This window comes from Trachurus trachurus (genome assembly GCF_905171665.1).
Source record: "Trachurus trachurus genome assembly, chromosome: 13".
Taxonomy (NCBI): Eukaryota; Metazoa; Chordata; class Actinopteri; order Carangiformes; family Carangidae; genus Trachurus; species Trachurus trachurus.
The window spans coordinates 21644528-21664893 of record NC_139892.1 but is presented as its reverse complement, the minus strand read 5'-3'; the positions used below and the strand labels follow the sequence as shown (position 1 = coordinate 21664893).

At 44.0% G+C, this 20366-nt stretch overlaps 1 protein-coding gene across 1 annotated transcript; it reads left to right on the top strand.

The window, feature by feature from the left end:
* Positions 1 to 1360: 1360 nt before the first annotated feature.
* Positions 1361 to 20335, top strand: dvl3b (dishevelled segment polarity protein 3b). Its single transcript, XM_083984673.1, has 15 exons — positions 1361 to 1668; positions 3761 to 3830; positions 4582 to 4715; positions 4857 to 4936; positions 5384 to 5528; positions 8687 to 8783; positions 9478 to 9547; positions 10024 to 10163; positions 11314 to 11390; positions 12807 to 12874; positions 13183 to 13263; positions 14146 to 14280; positions 15008 to 15175; positions 16448 to 16654; positions 16750 to 20335. The coding sequence occupies exons 1-15, from the start codon at positions 1493 to 1495 to the stop codon at positions 17049 to 17051; spliced, it is 1950 nt and encodes a 649-aa protein (XP_083840799.1). The 5' UTR covers positions 1361 to 1492; the 3' UTR covers positions 17052 to 20335.
* The last annotated feature ends 31 nt before the right edge of the window (positions 20336 to 20366 follow it).

Below are 20366 nucleotides of genomic sequence, written 5' to 3'. Positions count from 1 at the left end.
TTATAATGATGATCCTTAAATCACCAGCACTCAAGTTTGACCTTTCATGTAGCTTCTTGGGAGGGTTGGGCTCTGACTCTGAGCCCAGAGCAGCTGTGAATCCAAGACTCAGCCTTAAGGTTTGAATCTCATCAGTCGCCTTTGTGAACAAAGTGATTCGAAGCAGAAACACTGCGAATACCTGCAGCTTCAACTAAAAACACAGACCGTGTTTAAACCTGTGTGACCTCGCCTCCGCTCTGAAATGTCCCACTGTTCCCAGCTGGCCCTGAACGCCTCCACAGACAGGTTTATAATCAAGGTGTGATTCAGAATAAACAATTGAAATTACACAATCACTTGTTATTTCTTATTTTACTGATGTGCCTCAAGGGATGGGGGTGGGGAGGGATGGATAAATATAAATCTTATTATCCTTTTTGTCATTTTTTATCTTGTCTTTTTTAATCAGTCCACAACATTAATTAGAACTACATTTATCACGTTTATATCGTTATACTTTACACTATTGTTCAATTCTGGACTCGTCATAAAACAGCAGTGTCATATTTTAATTCATTTGATGCTTTTATTTTCAGGTGAACCGGAAATGTAAAGTCGAACATACTATTTATCACAATAATGATGTCAGCAGTTTCCACAGAGTCCCGTGAATCTGCCTTCAAATTAAAAGTCGGAGAGTGCGGCCGAGCTGAGTGACGTGAAACCTGAGTGAAACAGGATCAGTTTCTTCTCACTGAACGCTCTACAAACTTCAGACCAGATTATGATTATGATTATTTTATTGTAATAGGCTATGTTTGTTTTCACTTTGAATATAAAAGCATACTTAAATATAAAAGAAACAACAGGCCTACTAGGCTACTTACTATAAATAAACTCTCTAATGATGTCACAGTAAATCAAAATCACATTACCCTGCAGCAAACTGTAGTTTAAAATATTTAGGTCAAACTCCAAGAATCTAGAAATAGGCTACTTCATCTCTACTGAAATATCTCGATCTTGGGGAGGTGCAGTCCTACTCAACAAGAATACGTAGATGTTGTGGGAGTTCATGGGTCATAACAGAGGCTGGTCCAGAGTCCAGACCACTGCGCTGTTGTAATTTAGTTTCGTGTAAATAAAATGGATTTGACACAACCCCCCCGCCTGCAGCGGTTATCAGATCGATGCTCTTATTTTGAAGGCCTGCATCGGAAATACCCTATCAAATTGTGCGTAGGCTTGACGGTGGTGTAACATCCGGAGGAGACTGAGAGCATCACAGACCTGCAACAGCTGGACCGACACATCTGGGCCAGAACTGGGGAGTCCTGAGGAAGAGAAAGGGGGACAGCGAGAGAGAGACAGACACAGAGACAGCCAGTGTGTGGTCCCTCTCTCCCTCCACACCTCCCCTCGTCCTCCTCTTCCTCCCTCCGTCTACCCCTGCTCCAGGCCGGTGGGGAGCTCCGGGCCGTGCCGTGCCGTGCCGGTCTCCCGGACCACTATGGGTGACAGCATGGCGGAGGGGACCCGGGTCATCTACCACCTGGAGGACCAGGAGACCCCCTACCTGATCCGGATCAACGTGCCCGCGGAGCGCGTCACCCTGGCGGACTTCAAGCAGGTCCTGAACAAACCCAACGTCAAATTCTTCTTCAAGTCCATGGACGATGACTTCGGGTGAGTCACGTGATTAATAACCGATACCACTGATTATCGATATATGATGTCGATATCTATGATAAGTGAACAAGAGCACGAAAATCAGAATACATATTTTGAAACAGTAGCCTACTGTGACTGATAATATAGGATATGTAGGCCTAATTGATTAACAGATCTCAATGATAACTGATATGGTGGGTGAATATTGATTTCAGATGATGGTAAAAGACACAAAAGTGAATTTAAGGTTGTTTTCCTGTTGGATGTGAAGCTGAATATTGAAGTCAACGAGAAACAGAAGCATTTTGGCTATGAAGCAAAAATAGATTATAATATAATTTTGATCACAATAATCTGAATGCTGAGTCAGCAGTCTGACTGCTGACTCAGGATTCAGACTTGCAACTTCTGCCCAAGTGGAGACTAAACTGCATTACTGTCCGCTGTGAGAGAGAGAATGGTTTACCATGCCATGCCATGCCATACATGTTCACTTCTTACATAAATTGTACACCATGTCACTGACACACACACCATGAACCATAGACTGTCTGGCGTGAACAAGACCAAGTATGGGTAAGGGTAACAAATCACACCACCATCACTCATGTACTGTTTACGTCCAGCCCTGCCGAAGAGCACAGACCAGCACCCCGATGATTTCTGTGCAGTATCGTTACATAACCACGTCACTTCTCACCTGACTGGCTTCCCTCAGTATGTTGGCTGTCTCACAAGGGAAAATAGGACACTTGATCTGTCGTATGCAAACATCAAGGAGAGTTACTACGCTGCCTCAGCTCCACAGATCAGATCATACTCACACCTTCAGACCCTGTGTACTGAGACAGACCGGACTCTAAAGGACTGTGACTGTGAGTGCACAGACTGAATGTCCTGCTGGAGTCACAGGAAAATGAGAACAGTAACAACACTCATCTTGACAGAATGGCTGAATGCACTACAGACAATATTAGCTTCTGTTATGGACTCTGTTTCAAGGACTGTGCACTGCAAAACAAACCTGGCAGCCAGTATAGTCGTAACTAATACTTATCTTGTGCATGTTAAACTTGTTCCCATTAGAAGCACACGGAGGCCAAGCAGCATCAACAACAAACGCTGAGGTGAACAAAGGCTGAACTGATCCAGAGCTTTTCAACAGACTTTAAACTCCACATGAATGAGAATTTCATATCATCGTCTCTACAGTTTTGTACAACAGTCATTGTTCTGACCATCACAGCAGAACCAGTGAAGACGATTGAATAATCTGCTAAAGATTTACACAGACTTAGTTTGTGTATCTCTGTGTTTACTCAGGATTACTGTTGTCGTTCTGTCTGTGAGGGAGGGGCGCACGCAGCCTGTTTAATGTCACATCATACAATCCTACCTTATTGCAGCGGGTGCTGCAGCCTGAGAGGAACCTGCAGACACCACTCAGGGATAATAAAGGCCAGCTATTTTTACATGTCCATTTCCCAGAGGCCTGTACTGTGGAGCAGGACTTAATGTTATGGAGGTAACTTCAGGTTTAACTCTGCTTTTAGTGCAACATGGTTCACTTGTTATTGGGCTAAATCACCACGGTGTCTTACACTGAACTGCAACAGTGTAGGTCGAAGAACGAAGCATCGTTGTAGCTCTGAAAGTCCATTAGTTAAACCTGGAGTTATCTCGATAACCTTAATCCCCCCTCGTGGTACAGGACTCACGAGTGCAACAGCTGTGTTGCCAGTCACATTATGTGTTTGTGTGTCATCGTGGCAACATGGGGTGGTTTGAGGACTTTACCAGGTGTTTATCTGTCCTCATGTGCCAGTGCCAGACTTTAGGAAGATCTCTGTCTGGTCAGGTTGATCACCACCATGATGTGACTGGCTCTGAGACCCGACAGACTGTGTGTTACACCTCTGAGGCTGAAAAAATGAACACACAAACAGCTAGATTAGTCTCCATATATTCCCATGTTAAATGTCCAGCTGTGCAGCAGAAATAAACATGTTAACAGCCTGGTATGAAATGATTTCAGTCTTTCCAGCTCATCTTCTCCTTCATGATGATGACGATGTAATGATGATGTAATGATGATGTGTGTTAACAGGGTGGTGAAAGAGGAGATCAGCGACGATGATGCCAGGCTGCCTTGTTTGAATGGACGTGTCGTCTGCTGGGTCAGGAACACACATTTGAAATGTTTATTTATGCCCACATAAAAAGAAAGTACAAGGGTTCTTGCACAAGGGACATAAACACTGCCAGTACAGTTGACAACGGGAGTCGGTCAGATACGAGTGCCTGGGCGGCTGAACACAGTTACATATATGATGACCTACAGGTCAGATAGAAAGCAGACATCATTCAAGGATACAAAAAACACAGTCTCCTCCAGACTGAGCGGCTTCCAATAATAACTGAAACTGAGCAGTACCTCGCTAACTGTTTAGCTCTTCTTTTAGAGAGGCCAGCCATCTAAAGGCCCCTCACAACCAACTTGTGCACATGTCCCAGACTACCATTTGTAGCATAGCTGAGAGATGGTCTGCTTCAGCTGCTGATATTTTAGCACTTTGGTTAGAAAGGCCTCTTCAAGGCTGTAATCAAAGGTACAACCGACCTCCAGAATGAACACCTCTCTGTGATTTTCATTAACAACAACAACATCAGGTGTGTTAGCTGTAATATTAGAGAACAATGAAACATTATTACCCAGGCTGAACATGCTCGGCTTTACAGTAGAATGTTTATACAGCATGATGGAGGACCTGAAAATAGATGAGATATCTGCTGATATCAAATCCACAGTTCTTTCATGCCTACATACAGTATGTACAGCCCCCTGTAAACATGGCAACCATTTAAGACACACGCACTCGGATGTTAACTCTTAAATTAGGTGTCTTCCTGTCCTCTGTCTTTCTTCAGGTCGTGTCCTCAGACGCCTCTCAGTCAGATTTTCGGGGGTCGGATGTCCAGTCGCTGTCCACGCCGTCCAGCCAGGCGCCGCCCCGCACTGAGAGGACGGGCGGGATCGGAGACTCCAGACCGCCGTCATTCCAGTGAGTCCATGACCGAGTGTGTTTGACTCGACTCGCCTTTCGTTACGTAATGAATGAAACAGCTGATGATCAGTAAACGGTGAACAGATCACGTGTATTTATCTTCACTGTGATACGAGTGTCTGTCTGTTTACCTCTCAGTGCCGCAGCCGTCACCTACCACGATGAACCCCAGGGGTCAGAGGTCACGTCACCAACAGAGAGAGACGCCAGTGAGCGCGGTAAGACACCACAGAGACACAAGCCTGGTGATAACGGAGGGAAAACGTGAAGAAGTGTCCAGAACAACAAAGTTAACAAGAGGACACACGTTCTCATCATTACGACAGGTTTCATCTCATACACAACACACCTCATGTCTGACAAGGACACACACATGCATAACTCTCAACTTTCCTGTTCTTGTTTCTTCTACATTGTGATATCTAAACTCCACCAGGTTCATCTAACTCATGAAAACTAACCATTAGTAAATAAGAACAGAAATGAAGGATTCATTGTAAATTTTAGTATCTGGATTCCAGACAGGTTTCTTAATGGTTTTGTTACAGTAAAACCCCCGTCGATAAGTGTCATAATTAATGTATTGATGGATACTTTAACCTTTAAACCCACCTGCAGAGTGGGATCAGTGTCTGCCAATCATCCTGCTGTTTGTGTGTGCGCAGGTGAGCGTCTGAATGGCCACGCCCACCAACCGGCTGATCAGAACGGGGCACGACCAACAAGTGCAGGTGACAGCTCGTCAAACCAACAGAGCAGCGAGTTAGAGACGACCAGTTTCTGCTCATCTGAGGATGACTCAGGAGGAAGGTCAGTTTTTGCAATAGTTGTGTATTCGTAAACATACAAATAGTGTTCAGTGGATTAGTAAAAACTAGAAAAAGATAGCATATCCTGAAGGAAATGCGTGTGAATGATGAAAGCAGCTGATTCAGATTCAGGAGACTTCATGTGTGTTATCATACAGCTGCTTTACTTCTGCTTCCCATAACACGCTCTCCCTCTACTACTGTCATCACCACTCAAACATAACTCCACGGCACCACCTAGCGGGCATTTGGACTATTACACTAAACACAGCGGTGCAGACTGCATGGAGTCCTGTCTGGTGTGGCAGAGCCATTCCCCCAATTCCAATCCGCCCCCTAAAGACTCAAGCCCTGAACCCTCACTGACTAAAGTGATGTCAGCTCTAAGTGACAGAGTGTGAGAGTCTGTGAGGGTCCAGATGCTGTAAACATGAATGGAACAGCACTTACCCACTCTCACAACACGTTACCTTGACAACAAAATGTTTTTAACTCCGCCCTTGGACCGATAAATTTACTGTAGGCTACTTTCAACGCGCACAAGGTGTGTGAGGGGGACGGACTCAAAACAAAATATTCCTGGATCAGATCTGATCAAATCATCATCAATAATCACAAACTGCACGTTAACACTGACAGTTAACTTCTTCTTTTCTTTTTATTTATTCCTTTTTTTGGCTCCTGTCCATTAACAATAAAGAGACCGGCGGAGCTCTCTCTGACTACTTGTGTTAATTTCTTTTTTTTTTAACACTTGCGTTCCGACGGCATCCCCTGTGTTATGGTTTGACTTCACAACGCTATGAACTGTGGGTAATTCCCCTACCCAAAGTCAGCATCGGTGCTGACTTACGGTAAGGGGGCAGTAAGGGCTCATTCACTGACTCACTGACTTGATGATCTGACAACGGAACAGCCCTCACACACTCACGGACTTCCCGTGAACGCGCCTCTAAGTCAGTGAGTCCGTGAGGGGTCGGATTGGAATTGGGCCATAGACTGTATATAAAAGAGGTAGAGCCCAGTCTGTATGGATGGAAGAGCTGGACGGCACCAGGCCCTGACACCTAGTGGCCGAAGAAGCTAAGTGCGCTGCATGAACGCCTGGCAGCACCAGCTGCTGATGGATGGGACCCACGCTGAGTGATTAACAGAGGGTCGAACGGTCCTGATCCTGAAGTATCTCCATCCCCATAATCCCATCCAACCAACAGCTGATAACGTGCCTCTGCTCAACATGGAGGCTTCTAACAGATAATATGAGTGAGCACATGGCTCAGTACATGAGTGAGCGCAGAGAGGTTGATAGAGTAGTGAGGCCGCACAGACCAATCTGTGCACTGCCTGGATTAAGGACAAGAGAGCCGACGACGACTTCAACAGGACTATAAGAGCCATCGGCAAGAGCTCACTGTGGAAAACAACTCAACAGTTCATACGGATGAAAATGAACTAGTTCACGTTCATGGTTCAATTTATTTTCACAGCTCACAGTTACAAAAAGTATGTTCGTTTGTTGCAGTTTCTTTTTTCCAATCAAATCTCCTTCTGTCATCCCTGGTGATGGCATCACCATTCAAACTAAATGAATTATTGTGAAAGTGAAAAGAGTGCAGTTAAAGTAGAAGTAAGCGGAATATTTGTGTCAATATAAGTCTTAAATAGTTGTATCTTTCGACAGCAATCACTTATATAGAGTGTTTGGTCTGAAACACGGGTCTGTCAGTCACTCTGCTCTGCTGTAAGCCGAGGAGAAAACTTTCCTTGTATCCTACAACCTTTATCCAATGAGGAGAGAGAACGGCATAAAGGGACGGTCCTCTCTGTGTGTGCAGCCAAAGGATGCGCGTGAATGTGGTGACGTAGGGACGAGGGCGGGGACTGCTAACTCCATCTGCTGACAGGAAGTTAGCCAAAATGACCGGATCGCTTACTTCTGCTTTAATATTTAGGTGGTAAGATATAAGGTATGGAAATACCTGCCAGGCACAACTTGCTTACAAGAGTGTCTTTTTTCTGTCTGAATCTAACAAACTGTCAGCAGTAGATGTGTCTGTACTGTCTGTAGTACACTACTGATGCTGGGTCGTGTCTATGAAGATGTCATGTGACGCTTCAACCGCGAGCCACTGTGTGAACATTGCCCACTTTCTTTTTAAATTTATCATTTGTAAACTGATTTGTTCACAAAAATATGAACGAAACCCTCAGTCATATGGCTCAGCGACGTCATCGGCAATCCTCTCTGATTGGTGGGCTGGTCGTAGCACACTCACCTGCCCTCAGGTCATCTTCTTCTGCCCCAGTAAACCTGTTCACACTCTACTGTCCTCCTGCGGCTCTGATGGGCTGCTGCAGGTCACGTGACCTTCTTACTTATGTGACATATTGTCTCGCACATAAAAGAGTTCCTGCTGATCTGAGAGCAGAAAAAATCTGTTCCTGTATCACAGAGAAAAACACTGAGCTCCTGCACAACGGATTCATTACATTTTACTCATCATCACTGCTTTTTAAAAGTTTCTTTGTGTACTTACATTTTACTGCTTTCAGTTTTTGTTTAAAGGTTTGTTTTTTACTTATTAATACTGATTTGAAGATGATTTTTCAAAATACTATTTAGTGTTGTATTGTTTGTATTTTGCAGCATTTTATAGTTTACGTTCAGGTTCATTTCATTTTGCAGTTTTACTAATATCTTTTATTTTATCTAGTATATTTATTGCTTTAGATTTAGAAACAAAATGAAGGAACTGAATTTTGTATTTTGAACGTCAATTTTTAAACTGTTCTTAGTATTTCATCTGATTATTTTTGATGTTCAGTTTGATTTGTATTGATCATTTTTGTGTCTAATTTCTATATCATATTTCATTTTTCAAATTCTATGATATTGTCTGTTGTAAAATGGACAATTAAAAAATTACTTTTATTTATATAAACAGAATGTTCACTTTTACATTTGGAAGGAATACTATGAGATGTTACTTTAGTTGTTTTTTTTTGCTTTTTGTTTTTACTTTTTTGGATCTTTAGTGATTTTTTTTTAATGATAATGGTTTGTAATAGTAAGTTTGTAATAATTGTTTGATAAACACCTTGTTATTTAATAGCAGTTTCACATGTGTCAATCTGTTTCCCTCTGTGATGTCACACCAGGTTCAGCCAATCAACAGAGCAGAACAACTCCTCGCCACGACTTGTCAGGCGACAACGTCGCCGCCATCGGAAACCCAAAACCTCGCGGATGGAGAGGGTGAATACGCACACACACACACACACACACCCTTCTCTTTCTATAAGTGACATCCCAACATACACAACATCAGTTACACACGTCTCTTTGTCAACACCTCGCGATTCTCTCCGATGATGAATTAGATGTAAATGAAACAAACTGATCTTCAGTCCTCTAATCCTGAACTGACCCGTCTGTTGTTCAGTCATGGACCAGATCCATGAGCTGAATCTGTGAAGGAATTGATTCACATTTGACGTGCAGTAGCTACAGCGTGCGTCCATCGAGTGGTCAAAGGTCACTGTGACCACACAGACCATGTTTTTATGCCAGTTACACTAAGTAACTGCTGCTGGATGTGGTCTGTGAGGCAGTGATCTTACTTGGTCTTACAGGTCTTGTCCTGTCTCTCTTGCCAGGAGACAGATGCTCATTCCTGACATATGTATTTGACTGTGTGATGACCTGAATAATGAGGGGGGCAGATTCAAGACAACTTCACTAATCTGGTCTAATCTGGTCTAACAGTGTTGAAAGTGTTTGAGGATATGTTGCCTGATATGCTGCCAGTCAAACACTTTCTTTCTTCTGTCTTCTTTGTGTGAATTTATCATCACTGATCTGTCCCTCGCTGTCTTCTCTACTATATGTGTCTGTCCACATGTCTCTATATCTGTCTCTTCTCCTGTCTGTCTTTCTGTCTCTCTGTCAGTCTGTGTCTTTCAGCAGTGTCACTGACTCCACTATGTCGCTCAACATCATCACTGTAACTCTGAACATGGGTGAGTACAGAGCTGCACTCAACACGTCTGACTGATGGTCATGTGACCGCCGACAGCTGATGATCAGATTTCACCTTTTAACGTAAAACATCCTCAGATGAATCAGGTGTTAGATGAAGCTTTTTTCACATCAATACTGAATCATCATTATCTGTTCATATCTGTGTTTCACATGATAATACAGTAGTGACTGTGTTGATGACCCTTGCACTTACCTGCACATTGCTAACACTGTCTCTGTCCTCCCTGTCTCTCGCTCTCTTTCTGTCCGTCTACTTCTCTCTCTCTGTCTATGCCATCCCTCTCTACCTTTCTTCCCCCCTCTCTCTATGTCTCTATCTCCTTCTCTCTCTCTCTCTCTCTCTCCCTGTCCCTCTCTCCTGTCCCATCTTTCTCTGTCTTTCTCTTTCCCTATCTGTCTATCTGTCTCTCTACCTATTTGTCTGCTTTTCGCTCTCTTCCTGTCTGTCTCTCAGAGAGGTATAACTTCCTGGGGATTAGTATAGTAGGTCAGAGTAATGACAGAGGAGATGGAGGGATTTATATCGGCTCCATCATGAAAGGAGGAGCCGTGGCAGCAGACGGACGTATTGAGCCTGGAGACATGTTACTGCAGGTACTACTGCAATACAAAAATACTACTACAATACTACTCCAAGAGTCACCACCCTAATGTTTTGTGAGGGTCTCCAAGGGTAAACTGATCCCAGGGGAGAGGACTGACTAAGATCAGCATCATAAAAGACTGACACTGTCATTAAAGAGAAACTGGGGCCTCCTCCTGGAGCCAGACCTCAGAGGGGAGTTCCCTGGTTTGGGAGGTTGGGGACATGGGGTCTGGGTGGGACATTTCTTTATAGTCTTTATTGCATAGACAGTGGGTAGGAGCTGTGGTCTTGAAGTCATCTGTGGCTGTTGAGGCGTGAACCAAAGAGGCTGCTCCAGTGGTGAGGTAAGCTGTCAGGCTGAAGAAGGAGGCCGGAAGCAGCAGATAGGTGCCGGGCGAGCAGAAAGACAGCCGTTGGTTGCAGACGGTAAAACACGACTTTAGGCTCAAGGAAATTCTGCAAAATCAAGAAAAAAAGCAGGAGCTCAACTCAGGCTGTGTCCTGTCTTGAGATGTCGACGCTGGTAGAAAAGTCTTCTTCTGAACCAAGTCTACACATCCGCCAAGGAGGGTGTCCATGGGTGAAGTTAGGATGGAGTAGGAGACTGACAGTTGCATGTTTTACCAGACAGTTGTGGTGAAAAGGAAGTTGAGCCAAAAGGCAAAGCTTTTATTTAACCAGCTCCTCTCAGCCCGAGAAGCACATGAAGGAAGGGATATCTGGAGGGACCATGGAGTAGAGCTCTCCTTCATGTGCAAAGGATCCAGCTGAAGTGGTTTGGGTTTCTTATCAGGATGCCTCTGCTACTACCCTACTACTCTACTGCCACACTACCATGCTACCACTACAACACTAATACCAATATTATAATGTTACTATTCCAGTGCCTTTTTGGCTTACCTGGAGTAGCGGGTATTATTTAGGCTTAGACCTTACAGAGGGGCCCTGGGTTCAGGACAGACCAGCAAAGTGGCCCTGCGTTATCCCCTCCCTCTCTTTCCTTGACTTTCCTGTCTGTCTCTCACTGTGGCTAATAAATAAAGGTCAAAAACAAAAACAAAATTGAAAGCTACCGCTCCAGTGCTACTGTTGATAATGCTACAGTGCTTGTTTCAGTTGCAGTGCCAACACTAACACCAGTGCTTTCTTCTGTTTCAGGTGAACAGCATCAACTTTGAAAACATGAGTAATGATGAAGCTGTTCGAGTCTTGAGAGAGATCGTCCACAAACCAGGGTCAGACTGGCTCTACATCTCTTACTACAGTACTACTGCTACCACTGCTATTGTTAAAGCAGATATCAGTGGAATGTTTTTGTTAATATAAGTCCTAAATAGTCCTATTTTCCGTCAGCAATCACTTACATGAAGTATTTCAGCCTAAACACGAGTCTCTCCGTCACTCTGCTCTGCTGTAACTAGAGGAGAAAATTTTCCTTGTGGGATACAAGTGTTATCCAATGAGGAGAGAGAACGGCATGAAGGGCTGTGTGTGCAGCCAAGGGATGCGCGTGAATGTGGTGACGTAGCACGAGGACCAATTGATGCCTGACAAGGGCGGGGGCTGCTAACTCATGGTGCGTTCAAAGAAACTCGTACTTTGTGTTTTTCCTTCCTGTGAAGTCATACCAGTTCGATCTGGTACGAGTTCACGGGTCGGAAGTTACGAGTGGCCGTTATAGGGAACTTTCACAGACAACAGGATGGTAAAAACACGAGCTACGGGTTACCTGGAACGCTACCAAGTCGTAGTTGTGACTTGAAGCTGTAACTTACGGTTTCAAAAGCCTGCCTTGAACGCAGCATTAGCCGAAACGGCCGTGAAGCTGATATCTGCTTTAATAATACTACTGCTAATATCCATCACTGTTGTAAATGCTTCTGTTACTGTCATACTTAGTACTACTACTGTTACTACTGTCTGCTACTAATACTGTTACTACATCTACTACTACTACTTGTCCTGCTACAGCTGCTACTCCTACTCTTGTTACTGTTACCACTATTGCTGTTTGATTTGATCCCTGTCACCGTCTTAAAAGTTGGTCCTGTAGCCCCAGACAGCGGCGTATCAAAGAGTTGTTTGTTCAGAGCAGTGTGTGTTGTAGTTGTAGCGTCAGGTTTTAGCCAGGCTAGCAGCATCACTCACCTCTGTGGTTCAGACTGAATACCTCACACTGTAGCTCAGCCAGGTACCAGAGGTCACACAGAGCTGAAGTCGACAGGGTGACACAAACTGCAGCATCTGAGCAACACATCCAGCTATGCTGCCGTCCTGTTTTCCCAACATCCCAGCACTGCGCCAACCTGCTGAAAAGACCTATATTATCACATTTGCTTCCTCAGGCGGTAGGTTACAGACTGCTGCTTTGTGCCTCTTCTGAAGTACGCCCCATCAAGTCACTCTTTGTCAAGTAACAACCAGATTTCCTCTGTTGGTGGGGAAGTGATAATCATCATCATCAACACCACACTGCTCCGTGTTTAGGCTGGTTTATCTGTGCAGGGAGTTATGAGATCAGAGTGTTGCACTGAATATTAACACGTTCTTTTCACTTTTCGATGATCTGTTGACTGAGCTGCTTTTCTTGTCTGTTAACCTGTCTGTCTGTCTCTGTCTGTGGACCTGTCTGCCTGTTAACCTGCCTGCAGTCCAGTGACATTAACAGTGGCAAAGTGTTGGGACCCAAACCCACGAGGTTGCTTCACGTTGCCGAGAAGTGAGTCAGCTGTCAGTGAGATGACACTTGAGCCTCAGCGTTAAACTCACTCTAAACATTCAGTCTGAAACCTGAGAAGCCTGCTCAGTACAGTCTGTAAAAACTATTCAGTTCATCTAAACACCACATCATGTCAGTAAATAGCATTTTCTTGATGAGAAAAACTAATATCTGTACATTGGCATGAAGCTCCCACTAATATTACTGAACACTAATACACTAATACATTAATTAAACTGAATAATTAAACGTATTCAGTCTAATCCAGTAAAGTTATTTTAATTCTCTTTCCTTAAACTCTTTTTAAGGTGAACCAGTCCGTCCCATTGACCCTGCTGCCTGGGTGTCTCACACTGCCGCAATGACAGGGAGGCTCCTCCCACACTATGGTAAGACTCCTCTGTAGCATCCATCCGTCCATCCCTCCATCTGTCCATCCATCCATCCATTCATCCATCCATCATCCATCCATCCATCTGTCCATCCATCCATCCACCTGTCCATCCATCCATCCATCTGTCCATCCATCCATCCATTCATCCATCTGTCCATCCATCCATCCGTACATCCATCCATCCGTCTGCCCATCCGTCCACTCACCCATCCATCCATCCATCCGTCCGTCCATCCATCCATCCATCCATCCATCCGTCTGTCCATCCATCCATCCGTCCATCCATCCGTCTGTCCGTCCGTTCATCCATCCATCCATCCATCCATCCATCCATCCATCCATCCACCAATCCACCAATCCATCCATCCATCCATCCGTCTATCCATCCATCCATCCGTCCATCCATCCATCCGTCTATCCATCCATCCATCCGTCCATCCATTCATCCATCCGTCTGTCCGTCCGTTCATCCATCCATTCATCCATCCATCCGTCCGTCTGTCCGTCCGTCCATCCATCCTTCCATCCTTCCATCTGTCCATCCATCCATCCATCCACCAATCCATCCATCCATCCATCCATCCATCCATCCATCCATCCATCCATCCATCCATCCATCCATCCGTCTATCCATCCATCCATCCGTCCGTCCATCCTTCCATCCTTCCATCCATCCATCCTTCCATCCATCCATCCATCCATCCTTCCATCCACCAATCCATCCATCCATCCATCCATCCGTCTATCCATCCATCCATCCGTCCGTCCATCCTTCCATCCTTCCATCCATCCATCCTTCCATCCATCCATTCATCCATCCATCCATCCATCCATCCATCCATGACTCTGACAGTAACCTGCTTCTGTTGTTTATCAGGCGTCCATGAAGAAAACCGTCTCACCATCCACAGCGACATCACAGAAGTTGTCAAGGCGATGGCCAATCCAGAGTCAGGCCTGGAGGTTCGGGACAGGATGTGGTTGAAGATCACCATCCCCAACGCCTTCATCGGTAAGAAATTCCAGCTCACATTTCAGTCTGCATCCTTTAGCAGGATCAACCTGAGGCTTTGTGCAATGGGACAAAAGACCCAGACTGATAACTCCTACTACTGCTTTTTACAGAAACCTCACAGGCTCTTCTGTCCACCAGGGTTACCAATCATTCTGTTGCTGCTCCCTGAAAATGATCTGTGAAGACATTTATGAACTGTTAGACAGGATATAGGAAACAAATGTCCCAGGATGTGAAATGGAAACACTGCATCTCACGATAAGGGTTTTCTTCATGTTAATACTTACGAGCTGCAACAAATATTGAAGTGTTTCATTGATCTGCTTACTCGACACAGAAACATAACCTTTGTATGAAATTATAGAAAAATAATATGAACGCAGAGAAATATAACAGGAAGTAGCAAGTTTTAATTTCACTTCACTACATCAAGTAAGATGAAAGGTCGGCTCACACTGAATCTTACATCTTACAGTGTTTGTTGATGTTTAGAAAGATATACAGATACCTTTCAAATAGAGGGGGAAATTCAAGATCTATGAGTCAGATGTGGCTTCAGGATATTAGTCTGTCGTTTAGTCTGGTCAGTGTCTCTAAATAATAAGTGCTCTGAGATCCCGACATCTGCCTTGTTTCAAAAATATTGACACAAATCTGAAAGTGCTTTGATCTAAATGTCTGAGTTTGAGTTCGACTAGGATCAGTTTGTGATCTATCTGTCCAGGTTCGGATGTGGTGGACTGGCTCCACCATAACGTGGAAGGTTTCACGGACCGCCGTGAAGCCAGGAAGTATGCAGGCAACCTGCTGAAGGCCAGATACATCCGCCACACCGTCAACAAGGTCACCTTCTCTGAGCAGTGCTACTACGTGTTTGGAGACCTCTGTGGAGGTGAGGATGGTCTGACATACATCAGTCTATAGTTTGTACAATACACTGTTCTGATTAATCAAATATCTGACAATGAGCCCTTTAGATTAGACTAGGTTAGGTTAGGTTAGACACTTAAGATTTTACCTTAAGTGTCTGAAGCTGCAGTTTCATAAATAACCACAAGATGGTAACAAAAGGCCTGAAACACTGCATCTATGAAAATTTCAAAGAGTCGACCTGAACTGCACTTGAGCCATAGAATTCAGTAACTAAATGGTAAAACAAGAACAACACCGTTTCAACAACCAGACATTAAACTATGAAAACCTTTTTCTTTCAAAAGACTCTGATTGTTCTGTTTGTAGAAATCTGGGAATGTTTCCCCATCATTTTGAAACAATCAATTAAATTAAGAATAGATACTTTCCTGGGACTCCCAGGATTTCTCTCCTTAGATTAAATTAGATAAACTAATGATAATTTACAGTTTATTCTAATTTTGTGTTATTATTTTATACAGTATTTGTGTGAATATAGAGTAATATTGTTGGGCAAAACGAGCTCATCTCAGTGTGTCAAAAACATTGAATTTCTCTTTGATAATGATCAATAAGAGAATTGCTTGATTCTAATTCATTATCTGAAACCAGAAACCTTCTTCACTTCATTAACTTATCAACATCCTAGTTGCAGTCGACTGGTGTTTCTGCTCTGACAATTTGCGCAGCCACCGCACACAGATACGACTACTGTGATTTATTTGTAGCAAACAATGCGTTTTCATCAGGTTCGCCTCCTGTATTTCTGGGTGTGTTTAAAAGTCTTTTGGTCACATGACCCATCATTGTCCAATTTTACATGCCAAATTTGCAAATCATGGACATTACAAGAATTCTAATATTTGCCATTGCACATAATAAAGAGTTGTACACATGTATCTCACTAGCAATCTTGGCAAAAAGTTTCAAGTGTTCACTTTTAGCTTCTTTCTGCAATAAGATTTATTCATAGTTCAGACCTATAATTTTTTCTCTGTTGAACTCCCTGATTGAGCTTCTTCATGATGTTTTATTTGGCTGCATTTATCTTACATCGGTTTTTCATAACGCCACTCAGAGTTCAGTGTAGGTCCAGGTTCAGTCTGAGCTCCAGCAGCCATGTACCAGGTGGAAGAAGTATTCACATCATTAATTCATCACAGTAGAAAACTGCTGTTAAAGTGTTATAGTAAAAGTGCCCCCAGTCCTTCCTGTAACATGTATCGGTGATGTGGTTCATCCTGTCTGTCAGAACTGGGTGTGATGTCTCTGCTGGATCGTGAAGGAGACGCCAAAGGAGCGGGATCAGACAGTGAGCCGTTGGCTCTGGCGTCAGGTGCCCAGTGGTCCCAAGCCTTCCCCTACCAGTACCCCGTCCCACACCCATACAGCTCTCCTCGCCCCCTCCAGCCGCTGCCAGCCTGGGTAGGAGGTGGAGGAGGAAGTCAGCACAGTGAAGGTTAGACAGATGTGGTGTACCAGATGTTCTCATAGTGGTCTTATAATAATTTCCATAGCCTTGAACTGACATCATGTCTTCTTGTATCTGTACAGGAAGTCACAGCAGTGGCTCAAACTGCAGCGATGGTCCTAAGGAGGGAGGAGGAGACAGCCAATCAGATCCCACCAAACGCCCTGCGACAGATTCCCCTGGTGACAACAGCGCCCAGCAACCTCCAACCGTCATCTCTGGTCTCCAGGGTGACAGTGACTCAAAGGACCCTGCGCTGCCTCACTCTCCATCTCCAGGTCAGCAGGGAGACGTTTCCTCCGTCCCTCCTGAAATCTCTGCCTCCAGACAGTCCTTCCATCTCGCCATGGGAAACCCCAGTGATTTCTTTGTGGATGTCATGTGACCCTTATAGCGGTGATGATGATGTCTTATCAGATAATGTCAGGATGTGTTGTAGGTCAGGGAACAGGATCAGCTGATGGTGAATCCAGGACTGAGAAGACTGTGAGAGGAAGAGGAGGAGAAAGAGGACAGACATGGAGGAAGACTTAAGTGATATTTGACTCATTCAGTAAAGTTTCTTTTTCATGTCAGTAGAAACTGAACCATCAGAGGTTGATTTAGTTGTGTATGTGTCCACTGTGAACAACCTTACCAGTGCTTGAACCTGGTATTTATGATGGACCAGTGCCACAGCTCCACCTGCAGTTACATCTCCTGGTCCTCCAACTCTGAGGCTGGATACAACAGCCAGAACCAAAATCTTCGTTAGAAAATACATGTTTTTATTTAAATTTACTGTCAAACCTGGACCCTGGAGCTTGTTAATGGTAAAGCGACTTGACATAGAATAAGTTGAAGTTAAAACAACACACAGGGAGTAATATTAATTTATCATAAGAAGCAAATATCATCCAAATATATCACTGATCACTTGTAGTTTTAAGGTAATAACACAACAGGTACTCCTGTTCCCCAATGGTTTTGACTCTTCTCCGCACTGTGGAACGTGTCAGTGGAGGCAGTCGGCCATGGTTGTCCTGTCTAGAGTTATGTTGTTGACTTTGGATATCTGTACAGACATCTTTGCAGGCATCTGTGGTGTGATCTACAGTAAGATTCAGGAAGGCAGAGATGAATGACATGACAAAACCAGGTATGAAAAACCTTCCCTCTCACCAAGAGGGACTTCAGGAAAGGAGTCCTCTGCCCAGGAGTTTACGGTAGTTTGGTTCTCATGTGGAGCTTGTCCTACTCCTGAAGCCCAGGCTCATTTCCTACCAGACACATGAGTCTTATGTTTGTAAAACTAGTTTCTGCAGCCAGTATCAAAGACATCCAGCCAGGACCAGCATGCTCAGGTCTGCATTCCCGCTTGCCACCGCACCTTTGTCTATCACCCCATCTCTATGCCTGTGTATAGAGTGCTGATCAGGTTTTGTTGGTGTAATCATCAGGCCTCAAGACAGTTTTCCATGATGTATCATCCAGCATTGTGTCTGCTCTTCTGGATTCTGGTCAGAGGGTTAGTATTGTGCCAATTGTGGAGAAAATGGGGTTGCAGAAAAGGGGCTGCATCCTCTGCGGTCAATGTCGTAATACCTTGGGTTCAGGATGAGTGTGAGAGACCTTGAAGAAGGGTCTTCTGGTGGTCTTGAGGAGTTTTCTAGCAAACCATCACATGGTGCAAAAAAGGGAGGCAGAATTAGTTTGGGCAGTTTTCAGAGGGGAAGAACTGTTGGCATTGGTTAGGGATATGGGTAGTTTTCAGTAAACTGAGTTTCCAAGACCCAGCTGCAGTCTCAGTGAGGGTTGAGCTGGAAAACTCCGGAAAACAGTGAAAAGATGCAGAGCTGCACCACATACCAGGACTGGATAAAGTTTATTCAACGTGCTCTGGGTGGTGGACTTGTTAACTGTGGTACCACTGGCTGTGCTCCAGTTATTAAGGTATGACATTGCTCAGCCTCTCAGCTGATGTCATGATGCTGGAGAGACTCCTGGTGTTTGTTAAATCCAGGAGGAGCAGTGCAGAGGTGCCAGAGGGTTGTCCACGAGTCTAGATGTGTTTTGTGGACCTGCAGAAGAGGGTCATTTGGGAATAATGGGTACCACCGCTGATATATTAAATTATATCAGCAGGGAGTCAAATACCTTCCCAGCAAGGTTTTGCCCTGTTTGTGCAACTGTTGACATAATCTAAAGGCCTCAGGACTGATGTTGTTTTGGTGGTTTCAACAGAACTTGACTTGTGTGGGATGATCTGTAGCTGAGTGTGAGACAGAAGGATAGATGATTAACTCAGGGTCTGAGGCCATGGTTGCTCTGGTAAAACAAGTCACTGCCCCAAGTTTGACAAAAATCCAGTATCTTGGAGTCTTTTTAGACGTGTATTTAGAAGGATAGACCCATGTAGAGATCCCACAGTTGACCTGGGAGCTGACATTTCCTTGCCTGGGAATATCTCCAAATCTCCTGAAATTTCACTGATCAGGACACTGGCTTCTCACGCCAAGGGGAAAAGAGATGGAAGATGATTACTGGTTGTTCAAGGAGTTAGGGAGAGACCAGTTTGACCAGTCTCTGCTGTACCCAGTAGGGTTCAGTCTCAGTGGAGCCAAAAAAAGCTGTACCTCATTTCCACTGACCTCACTGTTTATTTATTCTGTGTGTACCACAAGGGGTCTGTTCCAGAAAGCAGGTTTAGTGAAAACTTTGAGTGACTTGACCACTGGCTGAGGGAAACTCTGGGTTTTCACTTCTACAATTTCAGATTACTTTAAATCTACGGCAGATTTTCTTCAACAAACGCTAAGTTTCAATCTGTTTCCGCTTTCTGTTGCTCCTCATCCACATTGCCTGCACCAAATGCAGATCAGAGACATTCATTTAGCCTAATTAACTTGCATTTGGAGAGGATTACAATCCTGATTAGACATTGCAAAGATCCTCTTTGATCAATCAGTGTGAGGACAGGCTGTTCTCTGACATTCAAATTTTACAATTGGATTATTCATCCTCAAATCAGATTAAAATCTGCACTGTTCAACTTTATAACACTGTGACTGTACATCAAGGCCTCTGCACTGAAACATTTACTGTACAGGTGAAGCTTCACAGACTGTGATTGGTGAAGAATCACCTCTTATGTCATGATTTATCACTGTGAAGAACAGCTCTCTAATGCTACAGATGATGTGATGTTTCTGAGTGAGGGCGACTGTAGAGCAGTTGACACTTCAGCATTTAAAACTGAACTGAATGAGTGTTTGATTATAGAGGCAATCTGACACTGTGTTAACTGCATTTCACTGATGTGAGTATTTTAAACCTGCTTCCTGGACAATACCCCAGATATAGGAAATACCCTGAGCACATCTTCCCCCCAAAGCACACATTTAAATGTAAATGGATATATTTATTATTCTTATTTATTTAGCCTATTATTTATGAGATGTTTGCCCCTGATGGATGAGCAGATTATTGTTTTTATCTTGTCTCTGTCTTCACACTGAAGCTTTTAAATGAGAAATACAATTAAAAAATGTCAGACATGTTTGTTGATTTATGATATTATTTTCAGACAAAGGCTTGGAACAGATTTATTCTCTCTATATGTATGATAGACACATTTATATCAGATGTGTTGACACAGCTCCATCCAGTTATACAATCTATGTTATTCAGTGCTCTTCAGGTGTAAGCACATTAAAGGTGT